This window comes from Culex pipiens, chromosome 1, assembly GCF_016801865.2.
Source record: "Culex pipiens pallens isolate TS chromosome 1, TS_CPP_V2, whole genome shotgun sequence".
Taxonomy (NCBI): domain Eukaryota; kingdom Metazoa; phylum Arthropoda; class Insecta; order Diptera; family Culicidae; genus Culex; species Culex pipiens.
The window spans coordinates 121,785,171-121,810,757 of NC_068937.1; the positions used below are offsets into that span (position 1 = coordinate 121,785,171).

At 38.8% G+C, this 25,587-nt stretch overlaps 2 protein-coding genes across 2 annotated transcripts; one reads left to right on the plus strand and one right to left on the minus strand.

The window, feature by feature from the left end:
• Positions 1-89: 89 nt before the first annotated feature.
• On the minus strand, positions 90-7,243 carry LOC120428012 (probable cytochrome P450 304a1). The gene is made up of 4 exons (XM_039592982.2): positions 6,650-7,243; positions 1,331-1,631; positions 981-1,264; positions 90-913 (listed from the first exon to the last, which is right to left on the minus strand). Exons 1-4 carry the CDS (start codon positions 7,002-7,004, stop codon positions 285-287), a joined length of 1,569 nt encoding a protein of 522 aa, XP_039448916.1. The 5' UTR covers positions 7,005-7,243; the 3' UTR covers positions 90-284.
• Positions 1,647-25,103, plus strand: LOC120428013 (uncharacterized). The gene is made up of 3 exons (XM_039592984.2): positions 1,647-3,686; positions 23,316-24,124; positions 24,342-25,103. Exons 1-3 carry the CDS (start codon positions 3,659-3,661, stop codon positions 25,041-25,043), a joined length of 1,539 nt encoding a protein of 512 aa, XP_039448918.1. The 5' UTR covers positions 1,647-3,658; the 3' UTR covers positions 25,044-25,103.
• Positions 25,104-25,587: the final 484 nt, after the last annotated feature.

Sequence of the window (25,587 nt, forward strand, 5' to 3'; positions counted from 1 at the left end):
AAAACTACAATTGCTACAAGTTATTTGAATATTAGTTACAGTTCAAATCTGAAATTAAATGTAAATCGCTTGAAAAAAAAAACTTGGTGATTAAAAAAAAAAGTTTTTATTTTTGCAATTCATGTGCATACAACATTTTCAAAAACCTCGCTGCAAAAACTTGGTTCGAACTTGGTTCGATTTTGACTTCACTCGCTTTGTATGTGGATGACAGTCGAGACATATCCGTGGGTTTTATCTGTGCTGGACGCGTCGATTCTAAACTTCTAGGGTTGATCTCAAACTCAACGACGGGTGACAAACTTGAGCCGAAAGTCCGGCGTTGTGCGTATGACTCCGGTCGCTCGTTGGCTCAGATCGGGACCGCCCTGGCCGGGAGGCAACTGGAAGGTAAAGTTCTGCACCAAAGAGGTGATCGCCAGGAACAGCCCATTTCGGGCAAACTGCTCTCCGGCGCAGACGCGCTTGCCGGCACCGAAGGGCACCGATTTGTCGAGTTCCAGCGAGAGCTGCTCGTCGGAGTTGAGGAACCTTTCCGGCTTGAAGCTGTTCGGATCGCGGAAAATCTCCTGCTGATGGTGAATGTAGTCGAGGGAGCTGACGATCACCGTGCCTTTGGGGATTTGGTAACCGGCCAGTTGGGTATCATTGAGGGCCACGTGTGGGATTCCGGACGGGACTAGGGTGTCCAGTCTGAGGCCTTCCCGTATGACGGCTTCGCAGTAAGGTAGACTGGCGCGATCGTCCAGCGTTGGGAGCCGACCTGTTCCGACTACCTCGGTTAACTCGCGGTACATCTTCTCCGGAACTTCCGGATGCTGGATCAACCGTTCCAGGATGAGACACATCATCGCGGGGATGGCCGACAGCGGTGGAACCAGGAAGTCGGCACAACCGATAACCAGTTGATCGTCTGGAACGAAAAAAAAAATCCCAATAACAATTTGATCTATTTTCTTAACAAAAAGGTTCAAACTCACACTCAAATCCAAACGCGTCCTTTCCGGTAGACACTCCTCCCGTTTTACCGCCTCGAATTTCCCTGATGTACGCATCGATAAAGCAACGCATGTCGTTCTCGTCGTAACTACTCTCGACCTTCTGGGCCAGGCTCAGCACCACGGCATTCGCCTTCTTGTTCACCTCTCGTAACAACTCGTACCCGGAAGCCTTCGGGAACAGATGCCGAATCCAGGGAATGTAGCTCAGCACCATACCGTAGTCATCGCCACCGCGGTGGAACGCGATCGAGTTCTTGCCAACTCTAAAACGAAAAAAGAAAAGATCCGGGATCACTACTAAAAACCTCATTGAAGACCTTCGAACTCACTCAAACAGCACGCCCTGGTCCTCGCGGCCCAGCCGCGCCCCGATCAACATCCGCAGGACCACGTTGGAGAACAGCGCAAAGAACACCGTCGGGCAGAGGGCGAACCCGGAGCTCGCGTCAACCAGCGCGTGTTCGTGCTCGTACTTGGGACCGTCGCGCAGCAGCGCAATCAGCTCCTCCAGCCCGCTCTGGATGTCCGCCTCGGACTCGGCGCTCCGCCGGCCAAAGCCAAACTGGTGCATCGTTTTGAGGAAGAACTTGCGCTGATCGCGCCAGCTGTCGCCGTCGGTGAAGAAGAGGCCTGCCAAAGGGAAAGAAGTCATTTGTTAGGGGTTTCAACTTTTTCAAAATTTCCGTTTCTTGCTCATAAATTCTTGATTAAAAAAAAATAAGTTAAATTAAAAACTGAGATAAATTTGCTGCTGTTGCGCTCCGTAGAAGATTTTTGTGACGCTATCTGGAAACTTGTTTTTAATGGGTCTTGTAATTAACTTAAATGAGTAAGATTTACAGGTTACCGTCATCTGGGGCGAATCGGGACTACAGTCTGAATAGGGACAGCAGTGTTTAGTTTTTGGTTTTAGTTGTTTGGTTTTAAATTTGGAAATGGATGTACACATTTTGTTGGTCTGTTCTATCCGAAACCAACCAGAAAAATCAAAATATTGTGCTCTAACATGGTTAAAACTGCTGTCCCAATTCGCCCCATGTGCCCCAATTCGCCCCAGTTGACGGTACTAACTAAACGAACACAACTGTTTTTGTCAGCTTGTACGTTATATTTAGCTCCTATCAGAGAATTATCCCCAGAAACACGTGAACTTTTCAAAAATATTTAAACAGGGCGGAATGGTTTTTCTCCAAAGTTTGTATGGACAATTAGTGCTGTTCGCTACTCCCACATATTGCATGCAAAACTTGGTTGTATGCACCTGCGACAAACCGCCCTAATTCTCCATACAACCTTTGTAGAAAAACCATTCGGCCCTGTCAAGTGCACGTATTTTTCTGCAATTTTTGTAGGTCAGTGTAATCGAATCTTCGGATAATCGAATCACGAAAATAATATTTTTTTCATTGCTTTTTTTGGCTATCGAATTTTAGTATGACCCCTTAACTACTCTAAAGTTAACATGGCGGCCAAAATGGCGGTGATGAAACATTTGAAAAAATGCATTTTTATAATTAAAAGGCATAACTAAAAAAAAAACAGGAAAAAACCTTTTGTGTTCGTAATTTGATTATCCGTAGTCCCATACAAACCTTCGGATAATCGAATCTGGACTGTATACACTTTTATATTTTTTTATTTAACTTAAACTTTGTGGGTAATTTTCTATGACCAAATAAGTCCGTTTAACTCATTGGTTTTATAAAAGGGGCCTTTCATAAACTACATAGATATTTTTTGGTTCATTATACGAATCCGGAATATGATGTACTTTATTCAAAAGTTCTAAAATAAAAAAAAATAAAAAAAAAAATTAATGCACATTGATTACGATATGCATAACGCTTCTGCTAACACCATGTAGAAACTAATTTTTTATTGATATATTCTGAATAAAGATTTGAATGTTTTTTTTCTGAAACAAAGATGGCTGAAAAGTAAGCATTTGGGAATGATACCATTTACAGCCTCAATACAGCCTTTTTGCTTCAACTAGAAAAATAAAACCTCAATAAATAAGAAAACCTGAGTTAAAAGATGCCTGATATTACTATCGAATCAAAAATTCCGACCTAGACATCATACGAATGTTTCCCATCATCAAATAGGTCAGGGCACTGTTGTCTAATCGATTAATGATTTCATTCTATCCAAAATTTCCTTATCACTTTTTATAAGCCTCCAAACGAGCGTAGGTGCATCGAAAAACATCAACGCCTATTGACCGCGGGACCGGCCGTAAATTAATCAAACAATCATCGCCTCGAGAGTTTGTCCACTCTGACAAATTCTCCTCAAGAGGGAAGCAAACAAACACAAGCTGGAGGAGTGTGAGTGGGATGAATTCGGGGTTGCTGCCTGTCGGCAAGTAGCATTCAGTTTTAAGTTCACTTTGAGCGATAAGATCAGCTAGTGATTTCTTTTAGTTGTCGAATTAAGACAGTGTCGAATAAATTGTTTTGGATTAAAACACTACACTACACAGCAAAAAATCCGATGATAAAATCGCATGCAAAAGCATGTACATCTCCATTGTGAAAAAAGACACTTAACACACTGCATGTACAGAAAAAGAAGTTGCAACCGACGGGATTCAAACCTAGCACCAACGGTAAGCACTGGCGCTTTAGCCCCCTCGACCATCAGACCGATGAAGAATGGAAAGGATAAGCGCATATATCTCGGGTGAGTTTTCAAAAAGCCGTAAAAGCCATTGTGACGGCACTGATTTTCGTTTTCTCCAAATTTAAACAATATTTCATTTGTTTTGAGTTCAGGGCACTTGAAGGACGTGTAAATGAGCAATCTCAAGCATTTTTGAAATTGGTTTTTCGTAAGTAGGGCTTTGTTTACCAATGACTCTTGCGTCCTTTTGAAAACTAATCCGAGATATCAGCTTGGCATCCTTTTATTTGAAATTCTACGTACACCAACACAATCCACTATCAAATTGAGAGCATCTTTCTTTCAGGTGCCGACAATCGGCTCCATGCTGGAATAATTGCATGCAATGTGGCAACAAGGCACGATGGCGGCGATTTATAGAAGTTGAAACCCAGAGAGCAGAATTGAGAGTCATTGTACTTTATTTGCACACATTTGTATTTCTATGAACGTTTCATACAGCTACGAACGGAAACACGCGAATTCAACGTGTATGTATGTCATAATAAAAACAAAATTAAATAAACAACAACAATCGTCATCATCGTCAACGGAAAGTGTGGCTGCTGTTATTTTGCGCGGCAATCATCATCCGTCGTCGCCGGTAGCACTTGGCGTGGTTTGTTTTGTTTGTTTTTGCTTATTTGGTGTCACATTACGCTTTCCAGCAGCTGCTGCTGCCCACTCAATCAGAGGCGACACAACCAAGCAGCACTGCTCTGGATTTGCGGAAGTGTACTCCAAAAGACATTATTCTTTCGTGCTTTAATTTTTCGGTTCAAGGGAAACAAATGTTCGGAGTAATTAAATTTGATGTCCTCTTAATTGCCCCTGTACAAGTTTTAAAAGTCTGAAGGTTTTTATTTTCCCACAATGTTAAATAATAGCGATCATATTGATTTTTTTTTGTTTCTACTGCCCCTGTTCACATAAATGTCCCATATGCATTTGCTTCGAGTTTTTGGGCCGCCACGCTTACGGGATTTTTTTAGAGCCATTCTAGTGCTTTAGGTCAGATTGTTAAAAAAATATAGTTTTTTTTTTGTTTAATCAATTCAGGCTTTTTTTGCAGCGAGTTGGTGGCTTCGTGCCGATTAAAACGAACATTTTTTTATTTAAAGATATTGAAAATTAGTTCATTTAGCCCTTTCAGGGCCTAATTTTTTTTTTAGAGCCATTCTAGTGCTTTAGGTCAGATTGTTAAAAAAAATAGTTTTTTTGGTTTAATCAATTTAGGCTTTCATTGCAGCGAGTTGGTGGCTTCGTGCTGATTAAAACGAACATTTTTTTATTTAAAGATATTGAAAATTAGTTCATTTAGCCCTTTCATGCCCTAATTTTGGAATAAGACATTTTTTTACTTAATGATAAGAAAATGATTTTTAGGATCATACGAATATAGGCTTATTTTGAAAATTATGATTTTGGGTCAATATGACCCATCAGGCCTGAAATGGTTAAACAAAATGTATAGCCAAAATACGATGAAAATGGCGCAAAGGTTTTTTTGTTGTTAAACCTAGGTTAAATTACTCGGGTCATTCTCATTATCCACCAACTCACACGAACTGGGAAAAAGGCCCATACTCCTCTTCGATTGTCTTGAAACTTTTTCTTAAGGGGTGATTTTGGTCTCTGATCACGAATCCCAGGTCCATTTTTCGATATCTCGTAACTTTTGTCTTGTAAAACCGCGATAACTCGAAATGGTTACAAGCACACCCCTTATTTTTGCATATCAAATTTTTTTTAGTTGTCTGAGCTACAACTTTGTAGGACATTGTTACACTCTAAAAAATAACCCTGAATTTTTTTACCTTTATAGTACGAAATTTTAAAATGAAAAAAAAGTGTTGTAAATGAAAAAATACCCTTCTGGATTATTCCAGATTCTAACAGTACAATCAATTTTCTTAAAATGACATGTCCCAAAACACATACACAACAACATTCCACAAATCTCGAAGATGATTTTGCATTTAAACTTTATGAGATACTTTCGAAAGGTAGGTTGACATTAACTCTGAAAACTCAAAATCATGAACATTCCGCTACAAATCAAGACTTCAATTTATGATTTCGAGAGATTATTCAAAAATCATAAAATTTACAATTAAAAACCATTGATTTTCACACGATCCAGCACGATTTTTTATCTTATTTTTTAAATATTAAGCCTTGAACATTTTTCACGCCCTCATGAACTTTATTCACGTTTAAGAACGACTATGGCCCTTCTCAGTCACTTTTTATTCACGGCCAATGTTAATGTATAAACATTTTGGTTATGCACGATTTCATGATACGCTTTTCACGATTTTCGAAAGTAAATTTTTGTGTTCATCTGGCCTTCCGATATACTTTTTGTCTTGATGTTCCCAATATTTTTTTTTACTTTGCACCGCTTTCAGTTGAATTGTTGAATGCATGAAAAATAGACAAAAACTTCACTAGAAAAGTGGTGCTTGTAAAAACTCTTCAATGCTGGAAAAGTAGCAAATATTTTAAGAGCTTCACTAGAGATTTTATTACCCGTACAGTTCCACAAACCCTTTTTTTGTCTTCCGCAGATCAATCGTAATTTATAACATCTAGAGTTTTATTTTAAAAGGTCCTATAAACATAGGGAATCCAATAGCTTATAGGACCAACTCTACATATTATCTTCATTTTCGCATGAAGAAGCTTAATTTTTCATGTTCACTATGAAGCACCATGGGTCTCCATGTATTTTGGCATATTTCTCCAAATTCAAACTTACACAACCACCATCACGACTGCGAATTTATTGAGCGCCTTCAGGTTATCAGTTCCGACGTCGTATTTGAAACTGCCATCACCAAACGAATGAACGAACCAACACATAGCGAAGCAAGATCACCTTGCACAGTTCCCAGAGGACAGCGGTTTACAGTACAAATACATCAATTAAGTTTGATTTGTGCAACCGGGCACGGTGAAGAAGAAGCCATATATCAACAAACCTCGCCGCTGGAAGTGCTCGTCCCGAAGTCGCGCCATAAACAGATCCGGACGGCCGTCAAAATCGGACCGCTGAAGCACCTCCCGGACGGTGTCGTAATCGTTGACGATGACCGCTGGCAGCGGACCCAGATAGAGCCCAACCAGCTTGCTGCGGTACAGCTGCGAAAGCCGAGCCGCAGCTTGATGCAGGTGCCGGTAGTCCAGAGCCAGTAGGAACGGGTAGCCACCCAGCAGGGGCAGTCGCGGCGGTCCCGGCGGGAAGTTCGCCGAGGGACGGTCCGTGAGGAAGCGGTAGGCGCGATAGATCACCAGCCCCAGGACCGCGGCCACAAACAACTCCGTCAGCAGGACCATGGTGGTCAACGCTTAAGCTTTTAGGTCGTAGATAAGTTTCAAGCACACTCAACAAACCGACGAACCGTCGTAAAAATTGCACACGCACACACCAGTAGAGAGAGAGAGAGCAAATGTCGTATGTTTTTTCCTCCTTTTTTTGAAATTTGTATTTTTTATTTATCTATGCTGGACCACGCGGGCCGCAACACACGAAGCTTCGACACGTCTCTCGGCGTCGAGCGTGAGTAAACGACTGCGAACGGTTCTCATCTTTCGATGGTCTCGTCCCATGGCCCCACGGCCAGGTCTCTCCCGATTTTGAATCCGCTCTCAAAACGTCGGTGGGTGGCCCTGGCCATGTGATGTTTGCATTTTGGCATATTTCTTCCAGTGGTGTTTGAGCTCGTTCTCTCCTCTTTCGTTTACATGTTTTTTACGGCTCTTTGCGGGGAAAATGCTGTAATGTCCAGACTACGTTTTCTATGACTGAGAGCCAAAACAATCTCCTTACGTTACACCAATCAGTCGGACACCCAAATTTGTCCAGACTATTCATTTGTAGCGATTTCTCAGACACCTTTAGATACTAGATTTTTTTTTATTAGTAGGCATTCGTAATTCAGTGATTTCTAAAGCAGACGATCCGACATTTACGTAAAGACCAAACAAGAAAAAAAAAGATTGGACTTCTTTCGGTGAAAATTGCGCTTTTTTAGAAAAAATGTGACATGCTAATGGAGACGCCTGGTACTAAATAAAACTTTAAAAAAATACTTTTTTTGAAAGCTTATAATAATCAAAGGTAAATGAAAAGCAAAACAGTTTGAAATACGACATATAATTTGGATTATTTACAAATAATTACAATTTCCTTGAGCCACCATGTATTCCTCCCATGGTACTTTATATGAGAAAACTTTTTTTTTTTCTGAAAACCGTAATCTTCACCGATAGAATATTTTGAATCGACCAGGTGAAGGTAAAACACCATTTTCTACGTTTATATCTCCCTTGGGTCATCTTGATTAGTAATATTTTGCTTTCGCCATACCGTACGTCAATTTGACCTTAGAAAGATTTCTTTTAATATTTCATTTGAAAAGTTAATTTACAGTTAAACAATAAATTGTATGTTAAGTAAATATAAAGTTCCACGTTTGATCAAAATTCAGTAGAAATTGATTTTTTCAGCAGCAGGCTTGGCTGAATGGTTACGCTGTCCGCTTTGTAAGCGTATGAACGTGGGTTTGATTCCCATCTGCTCCAACCTTCTATCGGATGAGGAAGTAGAACGTCGGCCCTGCCTTAGTTGTTGTCGTAGTAATATGTACTTCATGGGATTAAGAAGAAAAAAGTGATATATTAGAATTTTTTGTAAAATTTTCCAATCAAAAAAGTATTTTAAAAAAATATTAAAAAAACATGCAAAACCATTTTTCAAAAGATGAAAATTTTAGTTTTAGGCCTTTTTTAAATGTTACGAAAACGAAAAAAAAAAGTTTGAAAAAGGTGACTTTTTAATTGAGTGTAACTTTTTTCAGAATTGTTCTCACTGAAACCTAAAACTATGCGAATCGATAAGAAACCCCTTCCAGAGATACAGATTTTTGAAAAAATTGACATGCCACTTTGAGTGATACAGCCACACCAAAAATTATGGTTTATATAAGAAAAGCATCAATTAGTACACAACCAACCTTCGCTTGGCGACCGTGATTTTAGTGGATTGCAGACTGGATTTTGCCATGTAGATGTGATGATTTTTCTAGCTCAGGTTGCTTAGGAATTGATAGTTGGGAATCAAACCAACTCCACCAGAACAGATATTCTACACCATGACAGCCATCTATTGCTGAGATTTGAAATACTCGACTCCACACCTACTCCGACTCCAAATACAACTCGAATAAAAAAGTTGTTGAAAGTGAGCTGATTCCGACCTCGATTTCCGGTTTTGAAGATCAAGTGGCTCTGACTCACACAGCTAAAAAAGTAGTAATCCAGCTGCGTGTAAAAGGCCTGGGTGTAAAATAAATATTGCATTATTTTATGCAATTTTATGTGATTTTACACCCTGAAACATGTAGCCCATCAGTATGGGAAACCTACTTGACCGAAATGTCAAGCTCATATATGCGTTTATCCTTTCAGCTTTTCATCGGTCTGATGGCCGAGTGGGCTAAGGCGCCAGTCCTTACTGTTGGTGCTGGGTTTGAATCCCGTCGATTGCAACTTTTTTTTTGTGTTTGCAAAAATTGTACATGCAGTGTGTAATAATAAGTGTTTATTTTGACGAAGGTGATGTGCATGCTTAGGCATGCGATTTTACCATCGGATTTTTTGCTGTGCAGGCATCTCAAAAACGACTCCGACTTCAGCTCTCATTTTTCACTTTACTCGAAAACGTGATCAGGTGGATTATTCACGAGTTTTTTTTTTGTCTTGCGAATTTCGAGCGGAGAGCGAAACATTTGTGTGCATCCCTCAACCGCCAAACCACAGAACGTGGTGTGGTTGTACACGCCAGCATCCCGCTATTAGAACCAGCAACTAGTGAAACGGTATGCTTGTATGCAGAGATAATTCTATTGCAACATTCTATCGTCTACACGAAAAATCCTTAAAAAAGAGATTCAATATTTTCAAAAAATATGATTTTTGCCTTGTTTGCAGTGGTTTGTTTTGATAGGACGTTGTCTCGCGAGAGAGTGGCCAGTGGTGGTGGTGGTAGGATTATGATGGGGCAGTTTTTTTTGTGGTAGGTATATTTGCAGAATGTTTGGAACGTGGCCAATTTAACGATAGATCGAGCACGCTCCCGCCCTCTTTCATCGATTGAAAACGTTACAAAGTTTCAATTTGGCAGTACTGTTTGTTTTTGCGATATTTTTAGATGCAATTTGTCATAGGAATTGTGTGCGTGTTTTCTTTTCAATTTTGAAAATTTCTCTGAAATAATGTTCAAAGATGACTTTCATGTAAACTATCTAAATGAGCTCGATTTGAAAATTCCACTCATGGAACTTTATATTTTGAAAATACATTCAACCCATAGGGGCTCGTCGTTATGAAATTATCGAACTGCGAAGCAAAACCTAATAAACACCAATCGCCTACGGCGATAATTGTTGGTTTAAATTGGCTGTAACATTTGTCGTGGAATTTCAAATGAGCTTCGTTGGAGCCACATGGCGCGTGCCATACAAATTGGCTATAGTAAAACCCCGTTGGTTACACGTCTTTAAGTCTAGCTGTTGTGGACTTGAATCAATGTTACTTTTTTGCTGCAATCTACCAAAAACTAAATTGTTTAAGGTTGTCAAGAAACAATCAAATTTTTAATAACATTATGGTTTAACACAAAAAATGTGTTTAATTTTATTCGTATACACGGAGAAAATAATTTCTTAAATCGTGATTTGTTATTTATCATGATCGTGAACAAATTTATGAGTTGTTCACGATTTTGAGAATTGATTTTTTTTCGGTGGACAAGTTTGACATCCTGACAAGCTCATAAAAGTTCTCCTAAAAGCAATAACTAAAATGTAAGGTTAGGTCAGGCTTTAACGTGACTTTGTAGATAGATTTCCCCCCACAGTAAGGACGACAATGTAACGAACATCTAATATCATCATTCAGAAGAGAGGAAGGTGCGGACGAGCTCAAATAATAAAATCTTGAACGAAACACGACGACAGCGGTGCAAATACCCACGGGGCAAACCCTTGAGGATGTTTACCGGTCCGTATGATGGGATGATTAAAGAGGGATCAGTGGATGGGGTATCTCAGCACAGAATTTAAAGAAGTCGTGGAAAGTATAAATTGTCTTGGCTTTTTATTGACATTTAAAGAGTGCCTGTTGAAATAATGCAACATGAACCACTTTAGCGTGTAATATGGACAATCACTACACACTTAAAGAGAGAATTGAAAGATGAACTTTAAATCATAAAAACTGTCAACTGAAAAGCGGAGAATTGGGGCTCTCGAGGGTTACAAATTGTTGTTGGTGCCGTTTTTCGCTTCGATGTTTCCAGCGGTGGCTGGACGCCTGTTGCTACGGTGATTGAGTCGGAAATCGATGGTAATCGGATTTAGAGAATATTGTCTCGCAACATTTACCCACTTTTGTGTTCGTACCGAGATCGTCGTCCGCAGCTCTTTGCAAGCTGCAGAAGCTTGTAGAGACAGTGATGGAAAAATGTAATTTTAGGTATGAGATATCTTAAATCGTGAAGTGAAGAAGAAACTTTTTAAAAAATCTAACGCAAAACGAGAATTACGAGTTTACTCCAAATAAGGTTATGCTTTCAATAGCGTGCATTTGTTTGACGGTAGCTCAAATTAGAGAAAATTCGCATATTTTTGGCTCCCAACTCCATCAATTTTGTTGATTTCCCTAGTTAAATAACTTAATTTGTAAAACTTTTGATAGAAAATTGCTTACTAACTTAATTTATCACTCGATTTCGGTTGAAAACGTTTTCATGACAACATAAGAGGAGCGATGGAACTACATGCTTTTTCCCTATTTACCAGTATTATACAGCCATTCCACGTCAAACAGGAAGTCTCCAAATCAAAAGTGCTCCGATTTGGCTCAAATTTGGAGGTGGGAGCGCCAAGTAGCAAGTGAAATGCCTTATATTCTTATATATTTTTATAATAGTTTTAAAAAATGCTACAAAGTTTTACTATGACTTTTATTAGAACCTACTGGTTTCATTGACACAACACTTAATAATAGGTTTAAGATTTCTTCAAGATAATGTTAAGGATTCATTGTAGAGTTTTAATTCGGTTTTATTCGCAACACTTTAAGCTATCTTGAAGAGATTATTGTGTCGCTTATTAACTTTAACGAAGCCTGCTTTAAATCGGTTCCGTCTTCAAATAGCATTTATACATTCCTGTTAGATTTAAACTGTCACTTTGACTCATCGACGTGCAAAACTCACCATTTTTTTTTGCCGTGGCGGACGTGGACAAGTTTGAGGAGAAGCTGAGGCAGGTTTTGGCGCATTTGGGAATTAAGGATGGGGATTCGGTGCAGGTTAAACGGAGCGGGGACATTAGTGGGAAGATTCTGTTTACGCTGGTGGCCACGGGAGTGATAATTTAGCTGTTGAGTTGATTGAGGGGTATCCGGAAACGATCAGTGTGATAAGCTTCAAGCAGATGAAGCGAGCCAAGCTTACGCAGTGTATCCAGTGAAGGGAGGTCAGGGTGTTATCTTCAAAAACGTCGCTGGTCTTCAGGAGGCGAAGCAAGATATGATGTAATTTGTCGATTATTTGGAGGCACCGGATCGGCTAAGGGCAAAGGTTCCAATATGTGCTCTACTGCTGGGTTCCCCTGGGAGTGGGAAGACACTGTTGGCGAAAGCGGTGGCCACCGAGGTGCAGGTTCCATTCCTCAGCTTTAACGGATCGGAGTGTATCGAAATGAACGTCGGAATAAACCCTGAACCAGTTGTTAGTCGAAATGGACGGAATGGCGTCTAATGAGGGCGTCCTCATGCTTGGTTGACATTTCTTAGTGAAAAACTTTTGAGTTTTAACAAATACTGATATAAATGTTCATGGTATACGAAAAGCAATCAGTAAAACTTTAACACCTTAAATTTCTCTGGAATAAAACCCATCAGTTTTATTTTAAGTATTGCTACGCATAATCATTGACAGTTGCGCTCGAAGATTGATTGGTGCTCTTTGCAAGTGTTCCCTATTTTTTCTGAAATTAACTGTTTAAATCTATTAACATTACTATTTGTTATATTCTGTCTAATGTGCTGGTGAGATAAAGGTACAAGTACACACAATTTGGTAAAAGTTTGCGGTGATTACAATGTGAAAGTGATGATTTGGACAGCGTTCATCAACCTGCATGAAAAAAGTTGTGTTTGTTATTCTTCAAGTGACCAGATGTGTTTTTAATTTTGGATGAGTTATTCGAATAAATAAATCCCGTTGAAATGCAAGCCTGTGTTTTTTTTATGCAGTTATTTTGAAATTCAAGTTGTCCACCACCGATGGCGATCTTTTTGCAGCTGAGGAAACACGCATGCGCTACGTCCCCGTCTTGTGCGACTTGATCTTGATGAAAGCCATGATAAATGTTGTTGGATCTGAATAAAGCCGTTGTAAAACTTTCATAAATCTTGTAAGTCTTGGCAAGTTTTGAGCCACTCCTGTTCAAGAAGGAATGGATTTAATGTAGATTAAATCAAGAACATTTATATTTCATGAACTTCGCCATGTTGCTGCAAGGTGCGAGCAGCCGAAAAGCGTAGCCATATTGAATTTGGGAGCAACAATATACAAAAACATTGTTATTTTTGAAAAAAATCTTGACTTTTTATAGTGAATCGAAAGTGCGCATATTAGTTTTTCGAGCTATCTGTGAAAATTGTTCGATGAAATTATGTTGGCATAACTATCACGGTTCATTTTATGTTGAAACTCAACTCATTTGTGTTACTAATACAAATATTAATAATCTGAAGTCAAATAATTTTTATCTGCTATCAGCCTTTTGTATTTGCATGTAGGAATAATTGCTTTCAATCAAGTAAATTAGAAAACTACTCAGTCTATCACGAAGGCTTTTTGGTTTGCTACGAATACGGAAACATAAATGCTTTTTGTTTTGTTGAAGGATTCAAGAATGCGCACAGACTACAAGAAAACCTTAATCCAAACCAAACAGTTTTACTCTTGTTTGGAAGAGATCAATAAAGTTTTAATAAAACACACAATAAAATTTGTACGTCTCATGATGCTCCTCAATAATACTCTGGACAACCTCCTAAAATAGTCCATTTTGGTTTTAATGTTGATTTAACTCGCTTTTATCTCAGCATGTAGGACTAAATGGCATTTCGTTGAAATTTACTTGGGAACTCTACAGAATCTCTTTGAAACTATTACAAAACTAAAATTGTTACTTGGGAGTTCTTTGACCCAAATAATAAGCCCCGTATTTTTTTTGTTTGGCCATTAGGGTGCTCCTATCCAAAATAGGGTGGTAATAAAAATGGCACTTTTCTTCGATTTTCACAAAAAGCACATTTTTCAAAAAATCATACCTCCGGAACGGCTGAACCAATTTTAGAGCGCCACGTTTCAAAAGAAAGGTATATAGTTGGGCTTTTAAGAAAAAAATATGTGGAGGTGCGAAAAACCTAGCTAAATATTTGAAAAGGTCCTATGAAAATTTTATTTGCTAATTTTCATTTCAAATTTCATATCTGAAAATATTTTTCCCTGATTCCTTGTCATATTTTACATAACACATCCAAAAATTCCGAATCTCCATTAACACGATTCAAATATGATTTTTTGAACATAAAAACAGTGATGAGGATGATTTTTGTAGCTCAGGTTGCTTAGGAATTGATAGTTGGGAATCAAACAGTTGAGCAACTCTCTACGAAATCGGCCGATTTCGACCATTTTTATTTTTTGTATTTTTTTATTTGACTTAAACTTTGTGGGGGCCTTCCCTATGACCAAATAAGCTATTTTGCGTCATTGGTTCACCCATACAAGTCTCCATACAATTTTGGCTGCTGTCCATACAAAAATGGTATGTAAATATTCAAACAGCTGTAACTTTTGAGTGAACTTTCTGATCAATTTGGTGTCTTCGGCAAAGTTGTAGGTATTGTTGAGGACTTTTGTGAAAAAAAATGGTAAACGGAAAAAAAAATTTGCAGATTTTTTTATCAACTTTTTTTTTACTAAAGCTCAATTTCCCAAAATACGTATTTTTTGATTTTCGAGATTTTTTGATATGTTTTAGGGGACAAAAATCCGCAACTTTTGAGCCATAGAGAAACATGGTCAAAAAATCTGCCGCCGAGTTATGAATTTTTGAAAAAATAGTGATTTTTGGAAAAAATCGAAGTTTTATGCAAAAACAAGTTTGACATTATTTTTAAATGCAAAATTGAATTTGCAATCGAAAAATACAGTACAGATTTTTTGATAAAGGGCTCCGTTTTCAAGATATAGCCACCGAAAGTTTGATTTTAAGCGAAATATTTGCAGTTTTTCAATTTTTAAAAATAGTGACCATGAGTGACCATTTCTAAAAATATTTTTTTTGAAAAGTTAAGAAAATTTGCTATAAAATTGTCTAAAAGACATTGAAGATTGGACCTCTGGTTGCTGAGATACAGCGGCTTAAAGAAAAAGAAACACGAAAATTGAAGTTTTCTTAATCTCACCAAAATAACCCACCATTTTCTAATGACGATATCTCAGCAACTTATGGTCCGATTATCAATGTTAATACATGAAACATTCGTGAAATTTTCCGATCTTTTCGAAAAAAATATTTTGAAAATTTTTAAATCAAGACTAACATTTTAAAAGGGCCAAACATTGAATATTACGCCCATTTAAAATGCTAGTCTTGATTTAAAAAAAAATCAAAATATTTTTTTCGAAAAGATCGGAAAATTTCACGAATGTTTCATGTATTAACATTGATAATCGGACCATTAGTTGCTGAGATATGGTCATTAGAAAATGGTGGGTTGTTTTGGTGAGATTAAGAAAACTTCAATTTTCGTGTTTCTTTTTCTTAAAGCGGCTCTATCTCAGCAACCCGAGGTCCAATCTTCAATGTCTCTTAGACAATTTTATAGCAAATTTTCTGAAATGGTCACTCCTGGTCAATATTTATAAAAATTCAAAAACTGCAAATATTTCGCTAAAATCAAACTTTCGGTGGCTATATCTTGAAAACGGAGCCCTTTTTCAAAAAATCTGTTTAGTACTTTTCGATTGCAAATTCAATTTTGCATTAAAAAATAATGTCAAACTTGTTTTTGCATGAAACTTCGATTTTTTCCAAAAATCACTATTTTTTCAAAAATTCATAACTCGGCGGCAGATTTTTTGACCATGTTTCTCTATGGCTCAAAAGTTGCGGATTTTTGTCCCCTAAAACATATCAAAAAATCTCGAAAATCAAAAATACGTATTTTGGGAAATTGAGTTTTAGTAAAAAAAAATTGATAAAAAAATCTGCAAATTTTTTTTTCCGCGTACCTATTTTTTTCTCAAAAGTCCTCAACAATACCTACAACTTTGCCCAAGACACCAAATTGATCAGAAAATTCACTCAAAAGTTACAGCTGTTTGAATATTTACATACCATTTTTGTATAGACAGCAGCCAAAATTGTATGGAGACTTGTATGGATGAACTAATCACACAAAATAGCTTATTTGGTCATAGGGAAGGCCCCCACAAAGTTTGAGCCAAATCAAAAAATACAAATAAAATCCATTTCCGGTTTTGGTAGAGAATTGCTCAGTTGCGTCTTCCAATTACGAAAATTTTGGTCCCCAAACATGTATAACATACTGAAATTTTCAAGTTATCGTAGTTTTAGTGAAAGAAGTAGATTTTTACCCTTTTTCGTCATTTTCCCGTTTTTGCGCGTGGCGCGTCGGAAAACCCTGTTTTTATGTTCAAAAAATCATACCTCCGAATCGTGTTAATGGATATTCACAATTTTTGGATATGTCATGTCAAATATTACAAGGAATAAGGGAAAATTATTTTCAGATATGAGCTCTTTGGTCCCGAGACCTTCAAAGCAGCAAATGAAATTTTCATAGGACCTTTTCAAATATTTAGCTAGGTTTTTCGAACCTCCACATATTTTTGTCTTAAAGGCCCAACTAAATACCTTTCTTTTGAAACGTGGCGCTCGAAAATTGGTTAAGCCGTTCCGGAGATTTTACTTTTTGAAAAATGTGCTTTTTGTGAAAATCGACGAAAAATGCCATTTTTTTACCACCCTATTTTGGATAGGAGCACCCTAATGGCCAAACAAAAAAAATACGGGGCTTAATATTTGGGTCAAAGAACTCCCACCTCCAAATTTGAGCCAAATCGGAGCACTTTTGATTTGGAGATTTCCTGTTTGACGTGGAATGGTATATTGAATATTTGTACTCAATCATTGTTCACGAATGATAAATAATGCGAATTTCTGCCACCACCGTATAGTCTCGTAGGTTATGTTTACGATGGTGACTCTACTGTAGCAGGGAAACATCGTTTCCCCACCCAAACTGTGGTCCCGGAGGAGCGGAACTTCCTCCGTTTCTATTGAGCGCAAAATGCTATTTATGCCCATCATCATCGTCGTTCGTTATTGCGTTTCGAGTGCTGCTTGACTGTAAAGTTGGAAGTGTGAGGAAATTGACACTCCACAAAGACGGAACATAACCTCAACCTCCTTCGCCCTCTCCACAGCTTAGTGGTTTTCGGTGGAATTGGGTACTCTTCTGAAGAGTACCATTTATATTTGATTAAATTTTTAAATATAGTCAACTGATATTTCAGTTAAATTTGTAAAATATGTTGTTGACTCGAAGCAAAGTGGCGCCCTCAATTGTAAGTGCGGCTAACTTTAGTACTATTTGACGTTCATAGAAACTGTTTCGCCACAGTCGCAATGTGGTTAAATACCCTATTGATAGAATGCGCGATGGTTTCAAATTTGACTGACTGTTGGGGATTGGCGTTTTGAAAACATGTCAGAAATTGAACTGAAGGGAGAGATGGAGTGGGGGTTTAAAATTTCCGCCAAACTCCCGGCGGGATCCAGCATCGTTGCTTCTGATGTGGGGCCGCCATGTTGAATGTTGTTTGTGATGGGCACACATATGGAATGATGATGATGATGATGGAAATCGAAATGGGATATTTATTTAAGTCGAATCGGATCCTGGCTGTTTGATTTTTGGGTTGGTGGTGGAAATGGAACACGGTTGAACGATTCGACGGTTTGCAGTGGAGCGGAAGTTCTGAGCGGAAATGAGCGTAACTTTCGTCGGTTGAGGAAGGGGTCTTATGGAGGTTTCGGTGATTGGTAGGTGAAGTTAGATGGTCCAGATGGTCAATCCGTGGCCAGGATTTAAATTACATTTCCGACAGCCAATACTGATGTGCTAAAATTGGATTTGCTCCACTGGAAATTATTCTTAAACTCATACCAAATGGATATTTTTACCGAAGTCATCATGTTTATTTATAACTATTCGTGTAAATTTACCAGAACCACATTTAAACTGATATCGGTAGATCCGTGGTAGATATTCTTGAAATAATTCGTTAGCTATCGTTACTATCAAAAATCTACCAAATTATCGAACAAATCAATCACACTGAAAACTGTGCGTAGAAAAGTATGAAGGGACAAGATTAAGCCCTATTGTTAATTTGTTAATGAATTGTCAAAATACATCTGTAATCCAAATCACTATGTTTCATTTTTGATAACTCTCAAAATATTGAAAACACGTGCCAGTTAACTACGTTCGTTTACTGTTTTAAATTTAATCTGATGCTAATCTGAGAACAACCACAAGTCACCAATATTCATCGTGAGTTTGTATTTATTTCCAATTTTCTTAATTACGCTTCCCTCAAGATAACGACGGCGACGCAAATAATAATCGACACAGTTCGTCCAGTTATGCGTCATCCCGTCTTCAGAGCGCGCTAATCAACCGTGACAAACGGGGATCGGCAAAGAGGGACTTTGCACCATTCGTTTCTGATGTAACATTCAAAAAAAATCATCGAAATCATCGTTTGCGCGTTCCATTTGTGCAGAAAATGCGAGTCTTCTACGACTCATTCCAAGTGGAAATGCATGACAGCTGTCAAGTTGCCATAATGGTGGATGCTATAAAACATGCACGGTTCCAGCGTAAAACGAGTTCAACTCTCGCGTTTCGGCAAATGTCCAACAAGCGCGTTCAATGCCAACCTGGCTAATTAGCATTCAAAAGCCATTTCCTAAACAAACTCAGCCACCTTTGTGACTGAGCTGTCCCTTGGCCGTAGCGTCCGCGTCTGATTGCTAATGTTCCAATTAACGCGCCGTTGCTCTCACATACCGGAAAGAGTATCTCGAGGGAGTGTAGCGTGTCAAGGTGATGGGAATTGTAATTCAAAGAATGACAAATTTGGCGACGACGATGAAACAGGAAATCACAGCTGCAATAATGTAGAAGCTGTGCAAATTTTATTAACTTATAACTTTTCTGACCGATTCTGTGTTTCCATAAATGACAAAACCTTCAAAAAAAATGTGTACCAACAAGATTGTCAGATTGTTTGATACTTATTCATAAAACTCGGACATCTCATCTTGTTTTATCAATTAATGGGACATAACTTCGCATAATAAATGTAAAAATTGCGTTATATCATGAATTAAAAAAAAAATATGTATAAAAATATGAGAATGCTTAAAATGTGAAACTTTTCATAGGCGTCCTAAGCAACGGGAAAGCAAAGCAGAAATTAATGATTTTGGATTCTTGAGTTGCATTGTTAAGGCCGTTCAAATATTTTTCAAAGTTTATGTCGCCCCCCCTTTCAAAATTGGTCTGAAAAATCAGGGGGCAAAAAATTGTTTTTTCAAAAAGCTTCAAAATTTCCATGAAAATTGAAGTCTAATTAACTGAAAACAATCTAAAATGCATTTTTCTGCATTGATAATCATATTTAGCATGTTTGGGCTTGTTTAAAAATTATTTGAATTTTTATGAAATTACAATGTACAGCAGCGCAAAAAAATAATTTTTAGCAAAAAATATTTTTTTTGTCAATACTTAGATATTTTGTAAACTAATGATGGCAAAACAACTGGACAGGTGTGTAATGCATTTTAAAACAATGTTTTCATTAAAATGTTGAAACCATGGCTCGTAATTTCAGATTTTATACGTTTTTTTTTTATTTTTTTGCCCCTCCCACCCCCTCTCGACTTTGGTCAGAGTCGAGGGACATAAACTTAAAAAATATTTGCAACGGCCTTTTTTGATTTTAGTTAACTTCGGTAAAATTTCTTGAAATAATTCGTTGGCTTCGAACTATCAAAAATTGATTGCGGTGGATCGCGGTGGACACATTTCTACCACAGTTTTTTGTGTGATCAATGTGGTAAATGCTTTGGTGGATTTTTGACAGTTCGATATATTTCAAGAAAATTTACCGCGGTTAACCAAAATCAAATTAACAATGCAACTTTGAAATTATAGCATGTTATTACATAAAAATATCGATTGTTTTGCTGTTCCTACACTCAAAGTAAAAAGTATCCTTTTTTCAAGTTCACCCGTCGTCACCCTTTATAAGGGTATCGAAAATGTACTGAATTTGACATACCCTTTTAAAAGGGTGACGCCGGGTGAACTTTAAAAAAGGATAGAAAGTATCCTTTTTGAGGATTGAAAGTACCCTTTTGAGGGATACTTCTGACTTTGAGTGTAGCTTGTCCGAGACCTAATGCCAATCACTCAAATTTAAGTCCGCAATAGGGTCCTAAAGCCCTATGTATTTTTTTTTGTACAACGGTAAAAAACACGATTATAAACCATTTCTGATTACTTTTTTTTTTCATTTTAAAGCAAAAAAATTAATTGACTAGACAACATTTTTTTGATGGATCAACTATGGTCCCCTTGGAATGAGCTGTCAAGTAGGACCTTTTCTGTCAAGAAGGACCACGAGGTTATTTTTTTTAAATTGATTTAAAAATCCATTTTAAACTCTTTGTGGTCGTAAAAAGGGTCATTGTACTCAGAAAAATAAGCTTTATCGTTGTGAACAATAATGTCAGCAACCTAAGCTTAATTTTAGGACCCAATTCGATGCAAACGTCCGAAAAACGAATCGACGGAAGAAATATTTCAAAATTAACTTATACAATTTTAAAAACAATTCATGAAACATTTTAAATTACACAGCTATGATTTGTATTGTTACTTTGAATTTGGTTAACCGCGGTGGATTTTCTTGAAATATTTCGTTTGCGCCAAACTATCAGAGTCTGGGTTTCATTCGACTTTGCTGTGGCTGTTGGAAGAAATAACTTGTGCTTCGACGAAAAAGTTGAGTTTTGTAGTGAAAGTGTAATTTGTGCGTGAATTTGCCGTTTTTTTTTCGGGAAAAGGTAGAGGCGTCGTAGAGCACAGGTCCACGACAATTATTCGGCCGTAGCCGGTTTTTAGCGGTGTTTCCTGAGCTGTTTCAGATCTGGCTGGAAGGAAGGGGCTGTGAAGTGTGGGGAAATTAATGTGCTTAGTGGTGATAACGTAGAATGGATGCTAGATTTGTAATTTTGTGAAATTCATTCAAAAATCCAAGATGGCAGCCTTGATAGGAAAAAGGTCGAACGGCCAGAAGAAACGAAGAGCGTGAGAGCAAGAGCATTCAAAGAGAGGGAGATCCGTATTAATGTGGGCGAGAAGTTAAAAAGAGCGGGAGACCGTTGAAGACGCAAGTATTTTGTGAGGTTTGAGAAAAAAGAGCGGGAAAGCACTAAAAGAGAGGGAGAGTTTTGGTGACTCGGGGTTCGATCTGTAGGCTGAGTGGTGTGAGAGTGTAAAATGCTCGCAGAAGAGAAAATAAGAGAAGCGAAAAAGGTGAGAGAGGCTGAGAAATCTTTGGCGAAGAGGAACAAACAACGGAGAGCAAAAGAGAAATCGAGAGCGGATTTGGAATGGTTGGAAAGGGGGCAAGATGAAAGCCAGCCATTCAGCATGGGTGTGATTGAGATGACACAGACAATCGGAAGTAGTTTTGGTCTCGATATATTGAATATTGTACAATTTACGGGCTGGTTTGGTTTGTTCATGTGATTTGAGTGGAAAACAAGTGGATTTTGTGCGTGTGGATTTTCGAAGGCGGCTGAGTTTATTTGAAGAGGGGTTAAGTTCATAGGGGGAGGGCGGTTTTCTGCTTTTAAAGCACCGACACAGGGTTGAAGTGCCCCACGAAAGTCGACGTCGCTGTCATCTTCATCGCTGCAATTTGGTGAGTTCGTTTCATGCTTTTGTCTTTTTGTAATTTTTCATTTCATTTTCGTTGTATCGCTGTTTAGATTCGATTGTGAGAAGTGGGACCTCGCGGTTACTTTGCATCGTGTTTTTCGGAGCCTTTTATTTGATATTTTATTTTTCAGTCCTTCTTTTATCATCGTTGATCGGAAGGCACGCCGCCGGTTTAGTTCATCACAATCGTTTACGCGGTGTCCTGTTTTCTTTTTGTTCAAATTCGTTGATCGTAATAATTTGAGTTGGAAAAGAGTCGCGCGATTGAAAAGTTTTTTTTTGTCGGCTTCGTTTCGGGCGCGTTTTTGGAGGTGAAATGGGATAATTGCGGGAGAGGAAGAATCCCGAATGTTCATGCTGACATTTAGGATACACATTTAGCGCGCGTTTTTGAATTTTTTGATTCGATTACCTCGCGGTTACTCTGCAGCGTGTTTTTTCGGAGCTTTTGTTTTTTGATTTTTTGTCATAAGTCCTTCTTTTATCATCGTTGATTTGAAGGCACGCCGCCTTTTTAGTTCGTTTAAGTTATTGTTTTAATTTCATTACAATCGGTTACGTGGTGTCCTGTTTTCTTTTCTATCGATTTGATGAAGAGTAGCGTCATCTATTACTATTCTTTTGAAATTTGCTTGCGTTATCTAGATTGTACAAACAGTAAAAATATACTAATAAGTCCAGCCCATAGCACTACTGCTCGGTTGGCACGCGTTCGATTAAAAAACTTTTTAAATAATCAATTATTTATCTTTCCGCAGCCGGCTGCCTAAGATTTAAAATTTTCAACCGATAAACAAAATGCTCATGGTCACATCACTGCCACTCGTGAATCCTGACCTCATACCCTTCTACTAACCCCCTCAAAACTCATGTGATACTTTGTCGGAGAAGCAGTCGATTGGGCGGTCTCTATCACTCAAGTATCGGACTAACATTCCCATCCACTTCCCCGTGACTCTACCACTGGTCGTGGCCGGCGCCGGTATTGATCAGCATGATAGGGGCCTTTGAGAAGTTGCGAAGCGAGGAAAGATAGCACCCACTTATCTTCCACGGCTCGTGGATGTAACTTCTGGGGGTCCTGGTCAATAACGGAGTAGCAACTGCGGGTGGGCACCTATGCTTATGCTTATGCTTATGCTTATGCTTATATTTCGTTTGCGCCAAACTATCAAAAATTTCTCGTGGTAGATCGCGGTGGATTTTTGACAGTTCGAATTATTTCAAAAAAATTTACCGCGATCTACCGAAATCTGAGCCGTTTTGTTAAACCTACAATTTTGTGGATTTTTTTGAAATGTTTCTTCGGTCAGTTTTCTCAAGTCATGTCGGTGAAAGTTCGACATGTGGCATGTGAAAGTTAACAGATGAAACTTTTTTCAAAATATCTACCAAAACTCTACTGAATACGACTAAAATTTTCATCACGATGCTTTTTCTTTTTTTTTTCAGATCCCCCCGAAATCATGGACGAAGACACCCTCATCTGCGCCCGAGCCACCAGTGTTATCAAGTGCTGCAAGCTTCCCCGGCTAACGCACAGTCTGGACGAGGGACCACTCCGTCCGGAAAGCTTCCGGGAATTCCTCTCTGTTTTAAACGATACACTTGCGAATGTATTCGACCTGCTGGCATCTTACGAGAACCAACTGGTTTGCTATGACGAGTTCAATGCGGACAACGCCGTATTCCGGTTGAATTTGGTTCTCGTCCTGGCTGAACAGCTTGCTGTTCCGGGCGAGGTTTACGACTTTCAGACGGAAAATGTGTCCTATCGCCAGCGAATTGAGCAGATTTTTGCGGGTGGGCTGTTGGAGCGCATTCTGCTTGAGGACGGAGGTTACCGGTTGCGGGAACAACTGTGGGCACACTTCCGGAAAGTTCTACCAGGAAATGAGTGGATGTTCCATCCGGGTGATGTCGTCAGCTTTGTACGGCTATGTGAGTTTCTGTACGGAGGCTTCCTGGAGCAAGTTCAGGAATTTCCCCAGGATTTGGCTTCGTTCGTCCTAGCCATAGGTATCGCTCTGGTAGAATATCACGATCCAGAGTACGAATTACTTGGATTGAGGTTGTTCAATGTCTTGCTCGGGTCGCAACATTCCACTCTCATGAAAGAGACCAACATTCACGAGGTAGTGTACCAGCACGCCATCCGATTGACCGCCAAGGCGAAAGGAGAACGCCTCGTGCGAGAATTGTGGCGCTGTCACTACCAGTACGTGCAGTTGGCGGAAGTCGGACGCAAAGATTTTAGCGAGGTAAGCTATAGCGGCCTCACTTATCCAACAATTTTTGCAGATTTTGGTGAAACGTTTCAACAGTCAACTATTTATAAATTTTGATGATAAGTATAACTCTAAATTCGGTTTGAATACTTGTAACAGATGTCGTAGAGTAGATTGATGAAACATTTCACTTGATTTTTTTCATGCTTCCAAAAATAAAATGACAGCGCACATTATTATATTCTTTCAGTGGTCTAAAATGGACGACCTCGTTGAATCTCTGCTGGACGCCCTCTCCTTCGAGCAGAACCTTGAGCTGTCCTCGATCCTGCTACTGTATCTACTGAAATTCCTTACCCTCGACATCAAAAACATTCTAATCGACGACCTTGACGACGTTCAGGCCGTCGACAGCAAGTGCCACCTGTACGAACCGGTCCTGGAGCAGTTACGAAAGCTGTGCGCCCTGGAGTTCCACAACCGGCGGTTCTACCGGTGGAACCGACGTTTAGTTGCCATGCTACCGTTCGAGCTGGAGAAAGCTTGCGGCAACGATCGCATCCACGGCAAGTACATGCACGGCGTCAACCTGCTGTTTGTCCTCACCGTATTTCCCGTGGAACCGGAAGCGTGCGCCAAGTCACCTGAAGTACAGTCAACTCTGCTGGATTTTGTAATCGCGTTCAAGCGTCACCTGCGCGAGCAGTACGGACGTATTCAGGCGCTGACCGGTCGGTGTGACTTTTTGCACTCGCTTAAGGCGACCATTTCGTGCGACAAGTCGATTGCCGTTTTTGGGCGAAACGTGGCTCGGAAATATTTCACGGACAATTTGGATGCGTTGGCTGGGACGGGTCTAGACGGGGATGAATCGTATCAAGAGGACCGGATATTTTACGAGTGTTTGAAGGAACTACAGTCCGGGAACGTTGGATTGGGTGGATTGTTTTAAATTAAACAGGTGTTGTAAATGTTCAGCAACAAATGAGTAGAGGTTAATAATTGAGAAAGAAAATCCTTCCCGTTCGGTAGCTGTTTAGACGTAACTTTCGGTTTGTTTGAGTTGTATTGTTGAACAAATTATCTCGACACTTAGTAGGATGTCATGTAATTAGTTAAAATTTTACATTAAATTATTTTTTTTTTAAATTAAATTTAACTTTAAGAGAATTCATGAAAAAAAGTTTGGCGAGCACAGTCACAGTCTAAATGTCAGCCTGACATGTGCCATTAAATTTGTAATTGAAATATTTCCAGAAAATTCACCAAAGTTGTAATCTAAACAATACAACCTTCTTGGTCATTCGCTAACCCTAGTTGTATTGTTATTTTGATTTTGGTTAACCCCGGTCGATTTTCTTGAAATAATTTGAACTGTCAAAAATCCTCCAAAGCATTTACCACATTGATCACACAAAAAACAGCGTTAGAAAAGTATCCACCGCAATCATTTTTTGACAGTTCGACGCCAACGAATTATTTCAAGCAAATCCACC